The sequence below is a fragment of the Astatotilapia calliptera genome, chromosome 19 (genome assembly GCF_964374335.1).
Source record: "Astatotilapia calliptera chromosome 19, fAstCal68.1, whole genome shotgun sequence".
Classification (NCBI taxonomy): domain Eukaryota; kingdom Metazoa; phylum Chordata; class Actinopteri; order Cichliformes; family Cichlidae; genus Astatotilapia; species Astatotilapia calliptera.
This window is the reverse complement of record NC_137440.1, coordinates 5,075,386-5,099,776: the sequence shown is the minus strand read 5'-3', so window position 1 is coordinate 5,099,776 and position 24,391 is coordinate 5,075,386. Positions and strand designations below refer to the sequence as shown.

The following is a 24,391-nucleotide window of genomic DNA, read 5'->3' as shown; positions in this document are numbered from 1 at the left end:
ACTCTGACATTTCCTATTTTTCCCAGTTCTTCTCCTACAGTAACCCCACCTAGAGCTGCACACCAAAGAACAAAGAGGCAACAAAGCGGTTTGATTTAAGATCTTTTGCAGCAGTCAGAAATAAAGAAACTCTGTTTATTGAGCTTTGGTGGCGGTTTGTCTCAAAGTGGTCGGACAGCAGATCACACACGCTGCAGTTTGCCTTTTACCTGCCAACAAATTTTATTTCCATTGACAGTTTGTTTAAGTGTGTGTCATGAGAATAATGCGTAAAAGTCATCTCAAGGGGAAAGCCTCCTTTTAAACCTGTTTGTGTGTGTGAGAGGGAGAGAGAGAACACACAGTATTACAGTTGCAGATCGACTGGAAGCTCAAGTACACAATTAATGTGTCAGGCGCATGGTTTGTGTGTGGGTGTGTGTCTTCTCCATTCATCACACTGCTCTCTTTGTGACCTTGGCACCTTCTTCATTAGAATAAAGATTGTCTGTCGTTTAGGCTACATGGCCGCTGTGCTGGATGCCCACACACACACACACACACACACACACACACACACACACACACACACACAGCTATGCTATTACACTTCTGTCATTGTGCTGGAATAGAAAGAAAAGAGGAGGGGCAGGAGTGTGTGTTTTGGATGAAAGAGGTAAAGGTGGAGGAGAAGGTAAAAAAAAAAGAGCAAAGAAAAGGAATCGAGAATCAAACGAGAGACTAGCCTTAAAAAATGTTCCAAGGTAAAAGTACTCACAATTACTCCAACCCAAACAGCCACTGTGATAAGCTGCTTTTGCCTTCATGTACAACCCAGAGGAGCACACAGGAACCAGAAGACATGCCTTAAAACGTAATAAAAATAGTAGAGGACTAGTTTAGGCAATAAAACATGTTGGATAGCTTTGGTGGACGATCACGGCAAGCATTACTTAATTGTTCAAGGATCTTCATCATAATTGTTACACAAATGAGAGTTATAAATGATAACTTAAGAAAACACACAACAGTCCTCCCTGTGGCTTAATAACAGCATTACATGAATTCTTCCTTTTCTCCCATCACAGTTATTACACTGCAGGTGTTAGTGGCATTTCACATCGTTAATGTTGAGGCATTTCCTCATGACTGCTAGAATAAACTAGAATATTAGGAATGTTAACCTCTATGGGACACAGGATGTACAGGGTCCTGTATACAGCTCTGCACAACGATGAAAAGAACTATACTAGCCACAATCCACAATACAAAATATCATCTTTTACACAAAAACAGACTTAAAATCTGAAAGACGACCCACTTTTGTGTAGGAGCTGGGAGTTATTCTAGGGGTAGGACTATGTCAACTCCAATGAAAAGGAAAATGGAGCTTTGTAACTTGATTAATGTGGTAAAAGTGTCTATTTCTTCCTAAACGAAGACCTTTTCTTAAACCTGGCCAAATATTTTTGGTGCATAAACCTAAATAAAGAGCAACAACTGAAAATGACACAATATGAAAAATACAATTGCAAATATTTTAAAGTAAAATTGCAACTATATCTAAAAATATCATAAAAACATGAACCTCAAAATCCTCCTGAAGGGGGATTTTGGCTATTTGTGTATTACACATTTGCTGTAAAACACGGTGGCTTGGTTTTCTCTTGGTGGAAATGTTCAGGAGATTGAATTCATCAAAACCAGCAGGGTGAGTGTACTTTGGAACAGCGAATCAAAACAGGATGAGAGTAAAAAACAGGAAGTCTTTTCTAAGACGTGGTAATGGATGTTTATTAAAGAATACCATAAATTTAGAGATAAAAGCCTGTCAGATAAAAGCCTGGTTCTCTCTGCAGTGTAGGTGAAGACCACGGCATCAACCCACTCTGACTTTCGGTTTCTCTCATTAACTCCAGTTACACACACACACAAACACACACACTCAATGGCGGAAGCCGAAAACAGAGGAAGTGTTGTTCAGCAGCACCTGCTGTCCTCAGTAAGACTGTAAGTCAGCGGTGAACACTTCAGCACAAAAACACCACTGATATGATTAGCACATTGACTCTGTGATTAAGCACAGAGAATGTCATTAGTTCTGATTTAGTAAGGCTTTATTGGTGTCATTTTTTATCGAAACAAATGAATTCAATATGCATATGAAAAGGCAATGGATACATAACATATACAACAAAAAGTAATACAGTCACCACCGTGCAGGATCCCATGTCACAGAAATGTTCTCAAGTTTACTTCTCTCGAATAAGAGTAAAGAGTAAATTTTGAAAGAACAAACCTACAGACGACACAGAAACAACACAACCATTCCTGTACCAACAAATTCTCTCTCTCTTTGCCCTCCCCACCCCTCGTCACTATAAAGACTCTTTGTTTCTAAGCTGAATAGTGTGATCTCTCCAGCTTCCTGTAGAGTTAGAAGCACACAAATACATTTATACTTGTAAAGTCATGAGAGCTCCATCATGGGTGAAGTCTGACTACAGGCCAGAAAGAAGAATCTAATCAAAGCTAATTCTGGCCTTAATCTGCAAAACCAAGTTATCCTCTTTAACAGACGCTGACCTTTATTTTTGAAAATGTTTGGCCCTCACACAGAAAGACAAAAAAGGAGCACGCACATTGACACTGACAGAGACACATTTGTTGTTACTTTCGTGTTCAGCATTAGTGTGCATGCTTTTCTCACATTTTCTGGAATTCTGCAAACTTTTTTCATGTAATGTCTTGGAATGAGTGAATTCCCAGGGTTCTTAGGGGGTCATAGGTCACCTGGCATGAAGTAGTGACATCCCATTGTCACTCAACCTTCCCACAGCCAGCACACTCTTTTTCTTTACTCGTCTGTAAGAAGAATGGGCTGAAAAAGTAAAAATACAAACTCAAAAAATATTTTGTTGACACCTTTTAAAGATTAATTGATGATGTCTGCAGAAATCTGTGTGAAGTCTTGATTCTTTTTTTTCCCTTTTTTGTAAAATATTGTGATATAAATCACACACTGAAACAGCTGAAGTAGCAACTTGTGGTGAATTAGGAAATCTGTAAAAAGCTGAAGGGATTGTTTATTTGTTCTCCTCGTCTCAGTTATTAGTATGTGCATGTGTTTAGCTGCTATGCTGCAGACATAACAGGCAGTTGTTGTCTCTGTTCTCGCGCCGTATTTTTTCTGTCCCAGCAGACATGTAGATATGTTGCCCTCCCTGCTTTGTACAAATGACCTCCCAGCTAAACACACACACTCGAAACACACGCGCACACAAACTCACGCGTGACTCGCTGCAAGGCTGAATGGCGAGCCGTCATTACCGGCCAGTCAAACGGCTCATTCATCTGGTTTCCATGGTGACAATTAAAACATGTTGCCGGGCCTTTTGTTGTTTCCTCGTTTGAAAACAGAGAAAGTCTCTTTTCTTTTTTTTTTCCTCTTTGCTTTTTTTTTCTTTTGCATCTTTTTGTCCAAACAAAAGGGTTTTAATTCAGCGAAAGAGAAACCTCCAGAATCTCAGCTACTCAGAAAGCAGAGAGTATGATTTTAAATTTCAAATCACATTTACACTAATTACCTCATCATGACAGAGGAAAAATATATTACTCTATGCATGATGTTTGTAACATATAACTTTTTGTGCACAACTGGGGCTACTTGCCACAAATGTGTTATTTTTTCCGTTTTTCCAGCTGAGTAAAATTGTTTGTGGTTAAAGCTATTAAGAGTTTGGAGGTGTTTGGGTCTGATCGATTTGCCTAGAGGTATAACAGAGGGCTTTTTTGGGATACTGAGGCTGACAATCCTGGACAGCAGATTAGCTTTCCAATTAGGGCTGCGCCATGTCATACCGTTCATGGTAATACCGGTATAATGTTTGGCATCGATAAGAAAATGAAATATCGCGATAGAATATGGGTAAAATGCGCAGTGCCTTTGTTTTCATACGCACATGGCGGAAAAAGCATGGTGGAGAAGAAGAAGGGCGAAAGCGGATCGTTGAATGAAACAGATGAACCAGAATTGGTTTTTAAAAATGCTGCAACTTCAGTGGTGTGGAACTGGTTTGGCTTTCGTCCGTCAGATACACAACAAAGCACTATTTTTGGTAGAGCATGCTAGTGGGCCGTCGTTATTACCGTGTTTTTTGGAAAATACGGCACACTTGAAATCAATCCTTTGATTTTTCTGAAAATCGACAGTGCAAAAAACACAAACTTTGTCCAAAAACCTCTCATGTTTAGCTGTTTTCCACTTTTTCTTTGGTCATTTTAGCCTTTTTGGCCAGGGTGAAGGGAGACTCTGCCATCAAACAAGAAGACAGCTGCATGTAACTACGACGGTGTTTGCTAGTTCACCTTACGTGCATTAATGTAATAACGTGGTTAGCCTACTCAACGTAAATTACACACGAACAACATTAAGCTACTCACGCAGAGAAGAACGGCTGCTGCTGCCATCATCATCCGTCATCATTTCTGCTACACTGGCAGGGCTAGGGGCCAGGACTGTCCTCTTCGGGTTTTTGGGGGATGTTGCTAACTCCGGGTCCGATAACAGGCAACTCACCCGCAGTAGATGTGCCCGGTGTGAGGTCTCGCAGCAAGCTATCAAATATGGCGCATGTCTCAGCTTTTAACAAAATGCTATACGTCGCTAGGTGGAGTTTGCATCTTTTGCTGTGAAGTACAGCCAGACTTTGACCGCCTCGCCTTGGGCATTTTTAATCTGTAGCTCTGCTCTAAAAGAATGTACGTACCTGAGCCCGCCTACTACGCTTGCAAAGGTACAATGATTGGCTAGAATCCAAAGTGTGTGACATCTCAGGAAATAAAGCACCGAAATGTCAGAACCGATACCGGTACCCATCCCTACTTGTGATAAATATTTTTGGTCATATCGCCCTGCTCTATTTCCAGTTGTAGCTAATGTTGTGTGCTGTCTAGCTTGTGCAGCAAGCTTGTGCATGCGTTGGTCCACTAACTAAATGGTCACTTTACTCTGACACTGTCTGAATACAACCATTCGTTTCCTACATCGAAGTACTGCGCTGGTGTGCAGGGCTGTCCTTATTACTTTCCACCTTGTTTGTCTGCAGCTCTCTGATAACTTAATAAAATATGAATAATTAGCTTAACCAAGCGCTGCTTCTGGTGACAGCAAGCAGTTGTAGTTTTGCAGGTCCCTACTGGAGAGACCACAGAAGGTTTACTATAGAAACGAGAATACATGCATTATTCTGTTGTGATGACTTTTAATGTAAATGGGGCACTGGTATAAAATAAACACACACCAAACGTTAAATAAAAATGCATGTTTTTATACCATACAGTATTTTTTAGTGAAATCTTTTTTGGAAATCGATATGTTAAAGTAAAGTAACAATTAAATAGAGTAATAATGGTTATTTGGAAGGGGAAGTGTTGCTTAAAGATTTTTTTTATGGCTGTGTTGTCTTCCTTCCTCACACACACACAGACACACACAGGTTGAAGTGTCTAGCAGTATAAATGGGGTGTCACAGAGCCACTTCCTCCTCTTTCAGAGTCGGTGGAACATCCATCTCAGTCGGAGACACTGAGTCACACACACAAACACACTGAAATGTAAGCAAGCATAGAGTGTTTTCCCCTCTTTTCTCTATCTTTGTGTATATCCAGCACACATACACACTCTTTGCTTAGGAAGGAGAGTTTTAGAGGATGAAGTGAATGAAACAGAGGAGGTGTTAAGTGGGGGAACGCTGGGGTATGAAGCAGAACGGTTAATAATGAGCTGGAGTTATAATAGACATTTGATGACTCTTAATAGTAAGACAGGGTCAGGGTTGTTGGATTGGTCAATAAATATCTGTGTTAGTTACGGGAAGCTGCTGTCAGTTTCAACCATGACTGCAAGCCTTCCCTCGCCTTCGCAGACCCAAACAAACATTTATCATAGACATGCCACATCCGAAAACAACAGTTCAGGAGATTTAGGGTTTTAGCAATCCAGAGAGTAAACACAGTTACAGGATAAACTCTGTAGCTCAAAAGAGATTTTTTTTTCTTATTAATGACAAGAAACCTTTGTTTAATGTAACCAGAACCCTAAAGACTCACATTTAATAATGGTCACACCTGGAAGGGCCAGACATATATGCTTTACTGGCGTACTTTAAAAAATACATGCTCTACGTCTTATGCACCTGCAACAAGTCAACCAAAAAGAAGCTTTAGTACACTTCTTTGAATCCTAATCAAAATAAATTTATATTCTCTTTCATAATGTCTCTGATTAAAGTCAGCTTAAAAATCCGGTCTTTGCTGACTGCCAGAGGTTGAGCATCTAACCTTGCAACGATGTGGCATCATGTGAGTGTTATGGTTACAGGTGTAAGAAAACCCACTCAGCCACACCCCAGTAATGCTGTATAATCAAAGGTTAAATTGCCTTAAAAGCATTGCTTTTCACTTTTATATTTAGATATCCTTCATGGTTTTCTTTTGAGTTTTCTTCCTCATTCTCTTCTTTTTGTGGTCCATTGATGTATGTCTTGGCTTGATATTGCCACCTGTAGGTCAATGGATTAAACTTGTATGTGTTACATGTGTCCCTTTATAAGTCCATGGAGATAAACAAACCAGACAGAGTTCTGCTCACAGAAGACTAGTTGCATAGAATTAAGATCTAATTTTTCACAGGAAGCAACTAACCACTATTATTGTAAGCCCAGTCTTCATTTGACTTTCATCCATCCACTTTATAACCACTTTTCCAGTTCAACGTTGGTGGATGCTTGAGCATATCCCAGGTACCACCTGGAGTGGTCACATGTCTATCACAGCAGACTTTTTTTTTATCCCATCCTGATAATTCTGTAGTTTTATTGCTATTTTTGACCCTTGCAATAAACTTAAGTAAGCAAGAAAGTGGAAGAAAACAAGAAGCAACAGGACTTAAAGAGAAAAAAGGTGAAATAGTTTTCTGAAGATTAGAACAGCAACAGGAGCTGAGGAACAGTGTTGCAGAAGAGAAACCGTATAGACAGAAAAAGAAAGAGTGAGGAAGAATTAAGAGGATGGAGACACAAAGACAGAGGGGAAAAAGAAAAGACGATCACGAGGCGGAGGATAGAGATGCGTCCTTATCACTTCCCACAAACTTTAGTTGCCGCGACGACAAAATCGTTCCGTTACGCAGCCTCCGACAAACTTCTCTCATTTGGCGGATAAGATGAATCTGCGAGACGAGCGAAGGAGAAAAAAAACCTAATGTTCAAAATGCATTAAATGTTTTTCATGTATGACTGCATTTTTGCTGACATTTCAGCTCCGTGCTCATTAATATGGAGACCAAATTAAACTTATGATTGCTTGTTGATTTTCTCCCCCTCTTCCTTTCCCCCTTCCCTCCTCTCTCCTCCACTCCCCCTGTTTCCCTCTCATCTGTTTTGTGAAGCGTTTATCCACCATTTCTCTCTTTGTGTGTTTTGGGAAAGCTCTGTCATTTTACTGTTTTCTGATGTGTGATTCATTAATCTATTTGCACAGAGCTTTACTTCAACAATGGACAGAAGTATTTTCTAAAAATATATTTGCAGTAGCAAAGATTCATTGTCTGTAGGGAGCAGATTTTAGTGTGTCAGAATATTAGAAATAAGTGATGAATTGTCGCCAGCTTACACCATAAACATATGCATTTATTGTACAGTGACATCCTAGGAAACAAATGTTGAACAAATTGAAAATAATTCTTCCTATTGTACAATTTTCTCCTTTGTAGTAAGGAACATCTGTTTTATCTTGTCAGAGTTGACCTCTTATGATACACCACAGTGGGATGTGGTGAACCCAAACACAGAGCACTGAGGCAGGATTAGAAAAAAACAAAAAACAAGCCTCTAATGACTGATTCAATCAGAAAATGAGCTAGCTAAAACAAAACAGAAATCAAAGAAGGAACCAGAGGAAGACAAACTCAGAAATTGACAACTGGCAGGGGGAGAAACAACACTACTGAAAACAACTGAACACCGGTGAAACTAATGAGGGTGGGGCAGACAATCACAAAGGAGCAAAAATAACGAAGCACGCAAAGAGTTTTCGGACTGAAACGAGGCAAAAGCATGACACGGACAGTTTCAAAAGTAGTGGGCTGCATGATTTTCTGGCATAACTTTCTTCCGTTGGTGACATTCCCATTTAGGAATATGTGAATATTTGCTTTTCCTGAACTTCCTTCACTGTTTTATGTTGATTTTTTGTTACTTGTTAGACAGTCCATAACCATCCAACCACTAGGACCATTACACCCCATTACACCTGCAATGGCAGTCATTTGGGATGAGAAGGTGTTGCCTTTGGGGCTTAACGTTTTTTATTGAATAGCTCGGAAAAGACTGAATAAATTCAGTGTAGAAATATACACCCAGACTTTGACATAGTATATCCATTAGTTTTACTAAACTACATACATCAATTTTTGCATAAATGAGTACAAATGCATGCTGTCTTTCTTTTTCACAGCTGCATCACATATTGTTGCTGCGTTCATCTAAATTTCAATCTGAGCAAAGAAATGTGAATAAACATTTTTTTAGAGTCACATATGTAACATATGGGACTGAAGCAACAAGTAATTAGTTTAAATTAGTAACAAATGATGTTTAATGTTTTCTGTACAGACGCTGGGATCTGTGCCAGAGAAACTTTTAATGGATTCAGCAGCAAAATGCTAAGTTTGTTGATTCCCACATTTTAACCCAGCTTTGGGGGGGCAGGGGGGCACAAGCCAGTGTACTCCTAGTGCCAGCCCCGACATAAAAAGGAGAGGAGACAGTTGCATCGGGGTAAAATCTACGTCTGGTGTAAAATCTTGGTCAAATCAAACATCATAAAGAATGGGATTTCCATACTGGAGCGGTTAACAACAACTTCCTATGGTGCTGTTGGCCAGCAGAGTGCCAGTGGAAACTGTGCTACTGTTGGCCAAAGACAACTAAAGAGAGAGAAGGAACAGCTTGTGAATGTGAAGATGTTATATTGGTGTCACTGGTAAAAATAAATAATTGAAATGGGTATATATTTGTTTTTTGTTAAGTTGCCTAATAATTATGCACAGTAATAGTCACCTGCACACACAGATATCCCCCTAAAATAGCTAAAACTAAAAACAAACTAAAAACTACTTCCAAAAACATTCAGCTTTGATATTAATGAGTTTTTTGGGTTCATTGAGAACATGGTTGTTGTTCAATAATAAAATTATTCCTCAAAAATACAACTTGCCTACTAATTCTGCACTCCCTGTAGGATTACATGTAAGAGTGTAAGCAAGCTGCACACTGGCAGACTACATCCTATGCAAAAGGTGCAATCTGAACGATATGGGAGAATGTAGCTCGACAGCATCAGACAAGAAGAGGCAGTGAGTGAGGGTAAGTAAATGTTGAAAGTTGAAGACTGATGCTGGACTAATGTTGGATGGAGTTCAGGAACGTGTTGAGACAGGCTGTGGGTGATAGGGAAGAATTACCAGATGACTGGGAAGGTGAGGTACTAAGGAAGGAGAAAAGTCCTTTTATTAATTGTCTAGACAGAGATACTGAGCTGGAAATATGCTAAGGGGTTCTTTGGAGAAGAGAGGAGGATGGATGGATGGAGGACAGTTTGTGAATCAGGAAGTGCAGAGGATGAGTAAGCTGCCAGGCAAAAGAAGAGGAAAAGAAGAAGACCTCAGAAGACATTCATGGATATCAATGTTACCACGTTTCAAAGAATACAGCAGAGAGAATGTCACAGGTCACATTCTCTTTGAACCCTAGAAGTATTACGTGAAGAAAGAGAATAAAAAAGTGGCAAAAGTAGAAGAAAACATTTTAGTTAGACATAATCAAATAGTCACAGACTAAAGGCACTCTCTGTCACCAAAAGTGAAAACTGCTTTTTAAAACTACTGCTGATGCATCATTTCTAATCTTTGGCAGTTTTACTTTTAAAAGTTTGAAACTGAAACTATGAGCAAAACACACACACACACACACACACACACACACACACACACACACACACACACACACACACACACACACACACACACACACACAACACCCAGCTTGTGCTCGCCATTTTCACCTTTGTGAATATTGGCACACGCCAAACGTGCTGCTATGCATCACACCTTCATGTTTCAGCTGGCCACTTCTGATGTTTCATTGCACAGAAATCCTGCATTTTTTTCAACAGGGCTTTTATGGTGAAATATTTGCAGAAACATCTTTTTGTATTTATTAATATCTTGTGTCCTGACCTAGCAAAGTTTTTAATATCGCAGAAAATATCAAAACTATTCACTAACAATTACAGGGGATTACAAAAATGTAACATGCTCAGTTGTTAGAAGTGGAATGGTAATATTTGCTGTCACCAGTTTGCAGCCTGCTTTAAGCTTTGGATATTTTTAAAAAGTTGAACCCTTCTCAGCTGGCCAACTTTTGAGGCTTTGAGTCGTGGCGTGTGTTGCCGGCATTTGTTTGAGCTTCAATTCCCATCATACGGCAAGAGTCTCTTACTGCGAACATGGTGTCAGTGTCATTGAAGCAGCGCTCCTTTACTTTTCCATCTATTTATTGTAGTTTTCTCTGTTTCTTTCCTCTGCACATGATCTCTTTATCTCAGTCCTTGTCTTTTTTACTTCGTTCTTTGTCTCTCTCCATCCTTAGGCCTGTGTATCTTAGTCCATCCTTGCATGGAGATTGACTGGAGGCATGAATACATCACAGCTAGCCATCCATGTAACCCTCCCTTCCACCCCCCCATCTTCACCCATCATCCTCCCCTCCACCCTCCCATTTCTCCAAGATCCCTCTCTCAGCACTTATCTCAAAGTTCGGATCTCATGCATTTTAATCGGCGTGTCTATCTTCCTTTCTCCCTCTCTCCCTCTTTTCTTTGACTTTGGATCAGTGGCATCCTTCAAACAAACAACAACAACAAAACAACCCCCCTGCCGCCTCCCTACTGGCTCCCTATCCCCTTTTTAAATCAATATTTGCCATCAGCGAATAAATCGTATAATTTCCTGGCTGTTAGAAGAGTGCGACGCCGACATATTTACCTTCCACTCGTCTATTTTTTTTGCCTTCGATCCCTCGTTCTCGCGGCGTGGCTATTAGCTAAGTGAAGGGGATGGATGGCCGTGAAGCACCGAGCGATAGCATCTCCATCAGAATCGTCGACATTGAAAAATGGCCGCCGCCTCTCTGATGACAGCACAGCAAAAACACACATACACATACACACACAAACATGCATGCATACATACATCCACACACACACATAGAGTCACAGAAGAGACATTTAAATATTCAAATAGGGCCGGGTGGTAATGATAAACGACAAGGGAAAAGTAGAATTGAGTAGCTATCGATGCAGAAAATGAAAAGAGGAGAAAGAGAAAAGAGGAGAGGAGGAGGGAAATTAAGCCAAAAAATATGGAGGCATGGAGGGAGAGGAGAGTTATGCTAACAAGCGAAAACAGGGAAGACAAGAGATGGATGGAAAATAGGATGGATGAATTAGGCAAATAAGTGCAAGTGGTGTTTTACAGTAGATAAAATAAATAAATGTGGAGATTTAAAAAGATGGATTGAAAGAAGAGAAAGGGCAAGTGGAACAAGAACTACGAAACTAAACCTTGGACTTCATAAAATAAAGGGGACATAATGGCTGGAAGGGCATGCAGAACCCTGGAAGTACTTGCTAAAGACAAGACATTTAGCCAGTGTAGAAACCAGAAAGTGAATCTATAAGTCATAAATGGAAGAATTGAAGTTGCCAAAAATCAAGACACCACAAAGAGTAAACAAAGATCAGACCACAAAAAAAGGAGCTGGAGAGAAAACTCGAGAAACAAGCAAAAATATGGTTGGTTGGAAGCGCAATATCCAGAGAGAAGAACGAAAGGGAGAAAGGAAATTAAATCAACTCAAAATGATGTAGTTTAGCATCAAAGAACTTCTGAGCTGAAATAAAAGGAAGAAAAGAAATCAATATGAAAGCACAAAAGACATAAAAATGAAGAGCTTTGACAATTAAGGTACACTTTACTGCCATTCTCTCCATAAAGTCAGTGTACTATAGAAGACAATTGTTGCTGTGCACAACAAAAGTGAAGAGGTAAAAATACGAGTGGTGCCATTCCTGTTTGGGCGTAAATATAAATCTGATTATTTGTACTGCAACTTGATTTCTTCTTATGGGCTCTTATGGACTTGAAGGTAGGATTTAACTATGGGCGCCTACTTGGCAACGTTTAATGAAACAAAGTGACACAAGGTATAAGATCAGCCTGTTTTCCATTGTCAGTGTGATAAAAGACACAAGTAGGAAATTGCCTGGTCGATTGCTGTCAATCAGTTGTGTCAAAAACTTCCAACTTTGGGGAAAAACTGTGATATTTCTAGAAAACTGCATCAGTTGTTTTAAATGTTTTTTCTTCACATTCCTGAAAGTGTGACTTTTAGATTCAAAAATAGAAAAACCTGCAGCTCCTTCACTCCCCAACTACAGAACTCAAGCACAAAAGGGAAGGAAAATATTCAGCAACACTTGCTGGTACAAAATGGAGCATTTTTAAAATCTCTCCATAAAGGACTCCACAGTCTACCGTCAAGTGTGTTTGATTCCTGCGCGACTGCGGAGCTGCAGAGGTGCGACAGAGTTTTTATCTTTAAAGCGGTCAAAGCAGGTGAAGCAGTGAGTGAAATCTGCTGAAAACTCCTGCGACACCCTCAAACGCTTCATCATGAGATGAGCTGCAAACAATAACAATAAAAAATGTGCTCCCGTTTGAAAGACCAAGGAATATTCTACTGAAAATCTGTCTTTTGAGCATTTAATACTCACCCCCTGTAGATGGATTCACAGCAAGTACAATGGATTCAAGTGGAGATCCAGTTTCATGGTGTCAACATGTCAAAACATAGAAACATTGACATTACAAATTTCCTTTGTCAAGCGTGTTTTGGAATAAAAAAATTACCAGCAACCACTGCCTCAGTCGTTTATCCTAAGCAAGAGCTTTAAGTTTCCAGTACAGAACCATAAATAGTTCAACCGTATTTGTGTGCCCACACCTGTAAATGGTAAGAAAAAAGGTTAACTGTAGATATGCTGATGTTTTAATGATTTAAAACATTAAACTGGACAGGATAGCTTTCTATAGGGTTATATATGGAAATGTGGAACGTGATTTTGAATGTACTAATCAACAGCGGTGAATTACACAGCCATACTGCCTTTTAAAAGCTGGTTAAGCACATTATCAATTATTTCAACACTGTAAAGTGCATTAAAGGTGTGGTTGAAGCTATGCAAGTAACACCCATGTTTAAAGTGGCTTTTTATGCGCCAGGTTAAAGTCATCATATGTGCAAGTAATCCGTATCAGCCAATAGCTCAGATTTACAAATAAGATCAGGTATTCCTAATATAATTATCTCAGGCACACACAGCCCCACCGACCTGATGAACAAACCTTATTTTTACAAGGGGCAGCCAATAAAAAGAAAGCTGGCTTAAAAGGAGGGTGACCTCAAAGGAAAGGAGCTAAAACAGCTTGTTGCTGACAGCAAATTAATGAGGGCCGGCACAAAGATCGAGTAGGAGATAAACAAGGATTATTTTGAATGCAGTATCGAGCAAGGTAACTCTAATAGAGTTCAAGAATAAAAATATGGAGCAGTCTCCTTCAAAGGGAAGGAAAATTTGTGGCTAATTTAAAGGTCAACATGTAGGAGTGGGACGAGCATAAATGCCCAGTCAGTGTGGTACCATTAATTAAGGCTATATTAACGAATCCCGAGTTTGTTTTTTTAACTAGTGTGCTTCACACAGCTGCCAAACAAGAGTTAAATGTCAAGTTGGATTGTATCTGTTCATACGTGTGTCCTCCTTATCCAGAGCAGCCACACTGAGCTGATGATGATGGAGAGCAGAAAGACCAACCTGCTGGGCCGAGCCGAGTCTCTGAAGAGGAGTGGCACTGAACTACCGAGCAGCTTCCACTGCAAAATACACAACCTGACACACATGTGGAGACAGCTGGAGGTAACACACACGCACAGTAAGACACAGTAGAGCCAAGTTTTAGAAGATACAGGAGTGCAACTGTGGCACCATGGCCACAGAGATAGTATATCACAGTAATACTCTGTTGAGACTGTGCATATAAGTCTGTGTTTCTATGTGTGTGTGTCTGTGTGTCTAATTTTAGGCTAATCAGCACTGATCCAATCTAGAACATGAAGATGATAATTAGTGTCGTCTCAATTAGGGAGCCCTGCTGCCACCATGGCCTTTAACTGTGCAGTGGAATGCACAGACAGACAGACAGATCAATCTACGACTTTAAATGGATACATCATACAGTGGTGACTTAGAAAACAGAAAACACATTCGCCATAAAGTATACCGTGCTTTATTTCTTTCTAATACACATTGGACACAGTAACAGCTCTGAAGACATGCACACACACTAAAGAAAACCAGTGTAGGAATAACAGTTTTTATTTTTCTGAGATCCCAAAAATCTGAAGATAAAGCTTTGAGTTAATATTTTGGTCCATATCAACCAGAAAAGCTCTTCTGATGAGTCAACCTTTTTTGGCAAGTTATCAGTGTGTGCTTTTGATGAAAGGCACACAGTGAGTCACAAATTATGTACTTCGATACATAGACCAAACCCCTCTGGCTATCCTGTATGGGGTGCTTTGGGAGTACGGGATGTGTGCCACTTTATGACCGTTGCAGGAGCTTTGTCCTCATTCCCAGTAATAAGTTGGACTCGAGCCTGGTGTGTGTTTCACTCTTTCACAGCTACCCTTTGTCACTGATTCTGTTCATGGTTTTTATGGACAAGTCCAGCCAAGTGGCAGAAGGTTTTCACTTTGTTGCTCTTAGAATCTCATCTCTGCTTTTTGCAGATGATGTGGTTCTGTTTCCTTCATCGGGTGATGGTCTCCAGCTCAGACTGGAGCAGTTGGCAGCCAAGTTTTCCTTTGCCGGAAAAGGGTGGAGTGTCTACTCCAGGTCAGGGATGAGTGACTGGCCCAAGTGGAGGGGTTTAAGTATCTCGGGGTCCTGTTCATGAGTGGCGTCAAGGCTGCAATGGTGCAGACGGTGCGTTGGTCTGTTGTGCTAAACAAACAGCTGGGAATGAAAGCAAAACTTAGAGATAGGATGAGGAGTTCAGCAATCTGAGAGGTGCTCAGGGTAGTACTGCTACTCCTTCACACCAAAAGGCGCGCATTGAGGTGGTTTGGGCGTCCTGCAAGGATGCCTTCTGAGTAACTCCTGGGCTGGGGAAGTTAAGATTACATCTCTTGGCCGGCCTTTTTAGCGCCTTGATAAGAGGAGAGTGCAGTTCTGCACTGTGAGGTAGTGACTGGTGATCTCTCTGGTGACATTTCTGCTGTTGGTGGTTGAACATTAATGACACCTGAAGATGAAGTGCTGCATTTGTCAGTAGAACCCTAAACTTCTATTGATGATAATACACCTACTTATCTATAATTGTATACAGTGGTCCCTCGCTATAACACCGTTCACCTTTTGCAGCCTCGCTGTTTCGCGGATTTTTGATTGGCTGCAGACCATTGTCAATCAATCTCGTGCTCTGTCTCCTGTACAGTACAGAATGCGTTCAGCTTGTCAAATTTACATAAATCTTCGATCGTTAGCAGTGTGACTCTGAAGTGCTGTACTGTATGTTTGTAAGTTTTCTCCCCAACAAACACAACATGGTCAACGATGAAACGTTTTGCACTGTCAAAGCCAACCGCGGGTGCCTTTGGTTTCATTCTATAACACTGGACTTATTTTTGTACGAAGGTTTGAACTTTGAGACAAGAGAGAAAAGTGTGAAAATGTTCATGCCTGTCTGAGAAAAGTGTAGTGAGGGTTTTTACAGCCTTAAAACATCTATAATAATTGTAAAACATAAAGTTGGCTATTTCGCGGATTTCACCTATCGTAGGTTATAATTAGTAGTTTTCTTCAGCTTTTTTCTCCAAAGTGTCCGTGGCCAACTGGAGGTCACCTGATATTCATTGTGAAAAAGTTAAATAGACTTGAACCACCTGAAACAACTTTCATCTGTATGTCTTGTACTGTATTTGGGTCATTCCAAGGACTGAAGTGAGCTCCGCATGCTTTGCTAATGGGTACGTTGGTGGCAGTTGTTTGTCTGTACCTCGGCGTGGTGATTAATTCCAGGTCTGCGGTGGGGTGACAGCTGGCGACGGCTCGTCAAGAGGCTGAAATTGCAGCGATGTGACTTTGTTCCTCCGAAGAAACAAACCGTCTCCTGTCGACCGAGTGGCACGTCACACAAACAGAGAGAAGCAACAGAGGAGCAAACACCATCTGCGTGTGTGCGCGTCATTTCCTTGTAGTCCCTAATGATGACACACACACGCACACACACACATACACAGTATTGCCTCACTCATAAAAGTTATTGGAAGTGTGTGTGTGCGTGTGTGTGTGCATTAACATATGTATCAACCTTGCTGAAACGGATTCAATTTTAGAAATTAAACAACAGCAACAGATGAGTCTTTCTCTCTGCCTCTCTCTCTGCATCGTGTGTATTTCCGCCACAGTAACCAGGCTGTGATTAAACTTCTGTTACTGACGGGGAGGCATTTGGACTCTGAATGCCATTTCCCACGCATGCATTAAAGTTTGTGTGTGTGTCATCAGGTTGGGGGCTCTTAATCTCACATTCTCACTCGCTCTCCTGGTTTTCCTTCATCCGTCACCTCTTCAAATTCTGCAAGTATGTGGACACCCCATTAGCATGTCACAGTTACCAGAACTGAAACCAAACAGCTTTTGAAAAAGCAAATGCCCAAAAAACGCCACAGCTGTCCATTCCTGCAGGTTCTTAGTGTTTAGCTTAAATCATCACTAATGAGTAAAGAGACTAGAGGTTGGCATCTTGAGTAATTAGATGACAGAAGTAAGCACAAGTTGTAAACATGGGAATCTTTCCCATCATCGCCTTCCCACCCACATGATGAAAATGCTTCTCTTACGCAGTTAAGCTCTATATTATTCAGGTCCTGTCATCTCCATACAGTGGGGCAAAAAAGTATTTAGTCAGCCACCGATTGTGCAAGTTCCCCCACCTAAAATGATGACAGAGGTCAGTAATTTGCACCAGAGGTACACTTCAACTGTGAGAGACAGAATGTGAAAAAAAAATCCATGAATCCACATGGTAGGATTTGTAAAGAATTTATTCGTAAATCAGGGTGGAAAATAAGTATTTGGTCAATAACAAAAATACAACTCAATACTTTGTAACATAACCTTTGTTGGCAATAACAGAGGTCAAACGTTTACTATAGGTCTTTACCAGGTTTGCACACACAGTAGCTGGTATTTTGGCCCATTCCTCCATGCAGATCTTCTCGAGAGCAGTGATGTTTTGGGGCTGTCGCCGAGCAACACGGACTTTCAACTCCCGCCACAGATTTTCTATGGGGTTGAGGTCTGGAGACTGGCTAGGCCACTCCAGGACTTTCAAATGCTTCTTACGGAGCCACTCCTTTGTTGCCCGGGCGGTGTGTTTTGGATCATTGTCATGTTGGAAGACCCAGCCTCGTTTCATCTTCAAAGTTCTCACTGATGGAAGGAGGTTTTGGCTCAAAATCTCACGATACATGGCCCCATTCATTCTGTCCTTAACACGGATCAGTCGTCCTGTCCCCTTGGCAGAAAAACAGCCCCATAGCATGATGTTTCCACCCCCATGCTTCACAGTAGGTATGGTGTTCTTGGGATGCAACTCAGTATTCTTCTTCCTCCAAACACGACGAGTTGAGTTTATACCAAAAAGTTCTACTTTGGTTTCATCTGACCACATGACATTCTCCCAATCCTCTGCTGTATCATCCATGTGCTCTCTGGCAAACTTCAGACGGGCCTGGACATGCACTGGCTTCAGCAGCGGAACACGTCTGGCACTGCGGGATTTGATTCCCTGCCGTTGTAGTGTGTTACTGATGGTGACCTTTGTTACTTTGGTCCCAGCTCTCTGCAGGTCATTCACCAGGTCCCCCCGTGTGGTTCTGGGATCTTTGCTCACCGTTCTCATGATCATTTTGACCCCACGGGATGAGATCTTGCGTGGAGCCCCAGATCGAGGGAGATTATCAGTGGTCTTGTATGTCTTCCATTTTCTGATGATTGCTCCCACAGTTGATTTTTTCACACCAAGCTGCTTGCCTATTGTAGATTCACTCTTCCCAGTCTGGTGCAGGTCTACAATACTTTTCCTGGTGTCCTTCGAAAGCTCTTTGGTCTTGGCCATGGTGGAGTTTGGAGTCTGACTGTTTGAGGCTGTGGACAGGTGTCTTTTATACAGATGATGAGTTCAAACAGGTGCCATTCATACAGGTAACGAGTGGGGGACAGAAAAGCTTCTTACAGAAGACGTTACAGGTCTGTGAGAGCCAGAGATTTTGCTTGTTTGAGGTGACCAAATACTTATTTTCCACCCTGATTTACGAACAAATTCTTTACAAATCCTACCATGTGGATTCATGGATTTTTTTTTTCACATTCTGTCTCTCACAGTTGAAGTGTACCTCTGGTGCAAATTACTGACCTCTGTCATCATTTTAAGTGGGGGAACTTGCACAATCGGTGGCTGACTAAATACTTTTTTGCCCCACTGTATATGATTGTGGGTAACTGGCATCATTGTCATTGGAGCAGGGACTTAACATACGCTCCATAAGACAAAACTGTCTGCTTGCCATAACACATACTGTGCAGCACTGGCTCAGACAACTATGCATATATAAATATGTAGTGGCAAAGATTATATTTGATACAATAATCCTACTATTGATTTAATGCATATAATTTGTATAAGTTAACATCGATCCCCAAGATAATTGTCCATAACCATACTATGTTAACCAACTTTAAACATATGCCAAGGCAGCTCACTCTCTTGGCAATATTCACTTTTAAGGGGATAGCATTGTATTTTTATATAAACATTAAGTATAATAATATTATAAATGTATTTCGAACTAATTAGGCAGCTCATTCTCTTTCTCTTGACGATCCTTTCTTTAAAGATGTAACACATTTTGCGGTCGACTTGAATGAAAGGCAGATGTGAAATGTAAAAGTGAGATCAGAGGTCAAATATGACATGATATATGATTCAGACTATAATGTGTTGTTTATAATCCTCATACACCAGCATCATTTCCTAAATGCTGCCAATACAAAGGCAGTAAAATGTTCAGCATAGTTTTAAAGATAAAAGACAAATTTGGCCTTAGATGACCTTGAAGAAGAGGTCATCACTTTGACCTTCAGATCAGTCTATTGATCTTGAAGTAAAGGTTAAAGGCCAATTGTGACCACCACCACACTTTTTAAGAATCATAGTTTCTAAGTAATACGTCTTTTTTCGATTTTCTGCCAATAAATCATTAAGTTGATCTTTTTTGATGTTAACATGACCCCACTCTGCACCCCTACAAACCTTTAGCAAAATTAAGTGACAACTTTCTTTCACAAAGAATAACACGCTACCGAAAACAACCTATAACAAAGCCTTTATTAATGGCAGTGCTGAGGACTGTAAACCAGGGAACCAAGTTTATTTTTTGCTTGGGAAATTATTTTGTTACTTTTTGTGATGAGTTATGTTCGTTCTGTACTACCTTTGTTGAACGCGATTTCCCCGGAAGCTCAGGTTTCTTTCTGATCCTTCCGATGTTGGATTGAAGCCTAAAGAATTCTTTCTTGATTAAAAAAAGGTTTCATTGTTTTTCAAGGTTCCATGTCCTCCCAAAACGCAACCTGTTGTATCAACACTATTAAGAAGAATGTGCACTCTTAATAATAACGCCAGGTGAGCAGGATGAACAGGGACCTCTTCTGTCTTCACCCAAACTTTCAGTCTTTCTATTTCTTCTATTTCTGTCTCCTCCCAATCACATTTATTTCTCCTCCTTTACCTCTGATATTTGTTTCCCTGTTTTCCTTTCATTTTACTTTTTATCACTCTATTTCTTGCAGTGTTAAATTTTAGCTTATGTTAAATATGTCAGAGGTCTCACTTGTTTCTGTCTTTCTGTCTTCTTCTCCTTCGGTCCTTTGCTCTCTCCTCACCCTTCCAACCTGGCGCCTCAGTGGCGTATTAACGGGCCTGTCGGTGCTCGCGTCGGCATCTGGTGCTCTGACACAAATTGGGAATTAACTGGAATTGATGTCCTGTGTCTCGCCTCTGAACTATCCTGGCCTTATGAAGAATTTATGACATAGCAAACACACGCACACACACAACCTGAATGATGAAGAAATAAAGAGGTTGTAAATTAGCTTTCATCTTTTCTGTCATGCTTTTTGGCAGCCAGATTTTTTTGGGGGGCGGTTTTGCAGCTGTTCAAGGTCAAACTGTATGTGTATGGGTATTTACAGTACATACACTGGATACTATACACATAATGTGGAGGCAGAGCTGACAGGAATGAAATGAGCTTGAGCTTAAGCTTGAGAATCAGGCTTCACAGCTCTTTAGCAAACAAACAAATATTTGGAGATCTGCTGGTCGTCTTGCCTTGTGATATGAATATGTTCACCAATGTATGTTTTAGGAAAAAATATGTTTTTGCCTGCTGTCTTGGGAAAATGTTCTTTATGTCTCTTAAATTACATCCTTGATGGCAGCTATTTCTCCTTGGATATGAGCTATCTTGCTCTCGTTTCTCTTTCTGTTTCTTGTTCTCTCCGTCAAATTAAGAAGACATTCATGATCTTAGCACAAAGCTAACTGCACACTTGACTGTTTGGGGTCCTGTTGTTGCAGTAGTTCATTGTCTAATGGGTTGTTATTACCTGCCAGAGTTCAGCTAAAGTGCTTTCTCCTATACTAATGACTCAGTACCTTTTGTATCAACACACACATATATATATATTAGAGATGGACCGATCCAATATTACGTATCGGTATCGGTCCGATACTGACCTAAATTACTGGATCGGATATCGGAGAAAAATAAAAAATGTAATCCGATCCATTAAATATCACGAAAGCACCTCACAAAACTTGCAACACGCCGTAACTCACCTCAGAACGTTAGCACGTTGTAGCAGAATGCATCACGTGATAGAGCGGCTGTGGCATGCGGGACCTGTCGGTGGTCTGGATAGCATTTGGAGCTTCGCTAGCAACCCCGCATTTCATCTCCGACAAAGTTATCCCGAGAGAAGTAAAGCAAGTGTGTAAGTCCATCTCTGAATGTTTGTAAAGCATTCCTGCATTAAGCTTAACAAGCGACTGCCTCTCCGGCTGCTACTTCAATCGTGAAACTGCTAATGATCAGCTGATCGGCTTTTCTGTCGCGAGTCCGTGTCTCTAGTTTGCTTTTGGCCCACTTTGCACCAGAAAGAGGAAACCAGCGGCTGAACAACAGCAGCACGTTTAAGCTTGATCAGCTGTTGTTAGAATGTATTTAATATTACTTTCTACTCGAGGATCTTTTTCTACATAGCTGGCGCTGGTAACTGTGCAGGGGCGGATCTAGCAAAGTTTAGCCAGGGGGGCCGATAGGGCATTAACAGGGAAAAGGGGGCACAAAGACATACTTTTTTCTTATTCTCATTTTAAATGTCTAGCTTTTAATAAATAATTATCTGACACCCAAAGTTTTAATTTGATGTAAAATGAATAGAAGTCAATTACTGTATATAGTGACTATTAAGTCTAATATATATATACCCTAGTAAGCTATAGTACTTTTTCCTTTGGGAAGGTACCATCTGTACAGTCTGCAATTTTGTTGAAGAAAGATGTTGAATCTATTTAATATTTCTTGAAAAATAATTGATTTCTGTGCATTTTTTTTCACACTGCATCAAATTAAGGTTGATTACGTCGATTAAGCATCATGAGGTGGAGCGTGAGGGGTGGTTCCCTATTTTTTATTTATTTATTTTTGTTGTTGCTGGGAGTTGGAACCCTATTAGTTAGATTGCTTAATATTTATGCTAAGTACTCTTTAAAATACCAGAATAGGGAGGATGGTGTAGGTTTAAGTTTATTAGATTGATCAGTATTGCTGAACTATGAAATTTTTTTTTTTTTGCATACAGGTATAACAGAATAGCTTTAGTGTAGTTGTTGTTTTAAACTTGAGTATGAACTTATACAAAATGCAGCAAGATATTTAAAAAACAGTTTTGTTGATTAAAAAACACTATATCGGATTCATATCGGTATCGGCAGATATCCAAATTTATGATATCGGTATCGGTATCGGACATAAAAAAGTGGTATCGTGCCATCTCTAATATATATATGCAAATTAACAACAGAAACCCACATTGGGCTTGTTCAGGAGCAACTCTGTGTTCTGTTATTCCTGCCATGGCTGCTTGTTACAGTCATAGTGGAAACTTCAAGATAGCAGCTATCTGAACCTTGAAATTTTCCAAACAATGCATTATGAACCCTGAACAGGACAAGATACAGAGTACAGCTCCCACTGCAGAAACCAAAAGGTATGAAAAGAGAATTACTTCTGGTTTGCCAGCTATTTGGAAACATGGAAGGATGTAGTCGTTGTGTTTGTTGTATTTTACATGCTGAGAATGATGTAGTATAAGACCAAACCTTGGGACTCAACTTTCTTGCTTACTGGTTAAAATTGCTCCAATCCAACTTTATTTATAGAGCACTATAAAACAACATGATAGACCAAAGTACTTTCCAGTAAGAAACAGTAATAAAAGTTTAAAAAAAATATGCATTAAACAGACAAAGAAAATAAAATCACAATAAAATAAATAAATAAATGAGAAAAGATCAACATGAATAAGTAAATATTAAAACATGAATAAAATAGACGAATAATAAAATAACTAACTCTGGTATTACTCCTAAAATGCCTTGGAAAAAAAATCAAATGTTGATGCCAGCCTAATATGGAGGGGCAACTTATTCTATACATGGGAGCCGCAACAGCGAAAGCGGTGTGTCAGTCTCGACATGGGGACAGCAAGGAGTGACTGGTCATATGATCTGAGAGAACGTTGTGGAGTGTATAAGTGTAGAAGGTCTGCCAGGTAGGTAGGAGCCAGGCCATTTAAAACTTTAAAAGCAAACAATAAAATTGTTTGTTTGTTTTCAAAGTGAAAATGCCACATTGTTAGTGTATGGATGTTTTGTGACATTGGTGACACCTTAAGACGCAAACAGTTCCTAGCGTGTATTAAAGAATAATCGCTGTTATTATAACTTCTTCTATTAAAGTAAACATGGCAGTAGGGCTGCCACAAACGATTATTTTGATAGTCGACTAGTCACCGATTATTTATGCGATTAGTCGACTAATCAGATCATCATCCACTGGACGTAAAACTACAGCTTATTGCACCAGCAGCATCTGCTCTTATGTAACTATCATTAGCTTACAGCTTTAAGCTTTTAAGGTGCTAACTAAAAATAAAGACAAGATGATAGTTTATTCAATTTTAATGAAATTTGCAGATTGTTTCGGTAAAGTTTAATAAACTCCTTGCCATCTAAAATATAACAGGACACCGGAGTATATTCTCCAGCATCTCACACTTCTGATAATCAGCTGTCTGCTTGACGTTTATTCAGCTGTGTAAAAACTATAACTTTAATCTCAGCCAAACCGATTTACTCAGGAACAAATAAAATACTAAAAAAAAAGCCGAACAATAACATTTTTAATTTATCTAAGTGACTCATATATATATTTAACCTGAGTCGCGAAAGACGGCGGTGGGTTTGAAAACAATTTGCCGGGAGTCCGGTGTTCTCACGGCGCTAGTGACCTAGCCCCCGGCTAGCTATCGAGCTAGTGGGTAACAGACGTCTCCGAAAACATCGGAGCGCTTTTGAAAATATGTGGTGTCCTGATAAACTGAGCAGATATTTGAGGTTTACACAGCTACATTCTCGCCTGAAAATATGTTAAACGTTTATTTTGTGACCCAGAAAGAATAATAAGAGTAATATTAAAACTAACTAGCTACCGCCATTGTTGGAAACTAAGCTGGGCCGCGCTATGAATTCTGGGACACAGCTGCTTCTTCTTCTTCGGGGTTTAACGGCAGCTGGCATCCTTGTACATGCTGTGCTGCCATCTTCTGTTTCAGTCCGTTATTACACTCTTTTGCGATCTTACAAAGCTTCAAACGACACGTCGACTATTAAATCAGTCGTCGACGATTTTGATAGTCGACGTAATCGTGACTAGTCGACAAATCGTGGCAGCCCTACATGGCAGTATGATCTTCCTATCTGCTAATCCTGACAACCTGTTCATGTACTACTGTTCCCTATTTGCCAACTGCT

General features: G+C 40.2%; 1 protein-coding gene across 1 annotated transcript in view; it reads left to right on the top strand.

Moving 5' to 3' along the window:
* akap6 (A kinase (PRKA) anchor protein 6) overlaps positions 1 to 24,391 on the top strand; it is a 220,964-nt gene that overhangs the window by 147,359 nt on the left and 49,214 nt on the right. Inside the window, exon 16 of the mRNA XM_026151733.2 lies at positions 13,933 to 14,079. Within this exon, the coding sequence (XP_026007518.2) occupies positions 13,933 to 14,079 (147 nt within the window). The remainder of the gene's footprint in view (positions 1 to 13,932; positions 14,080 to 24,391) is intronic.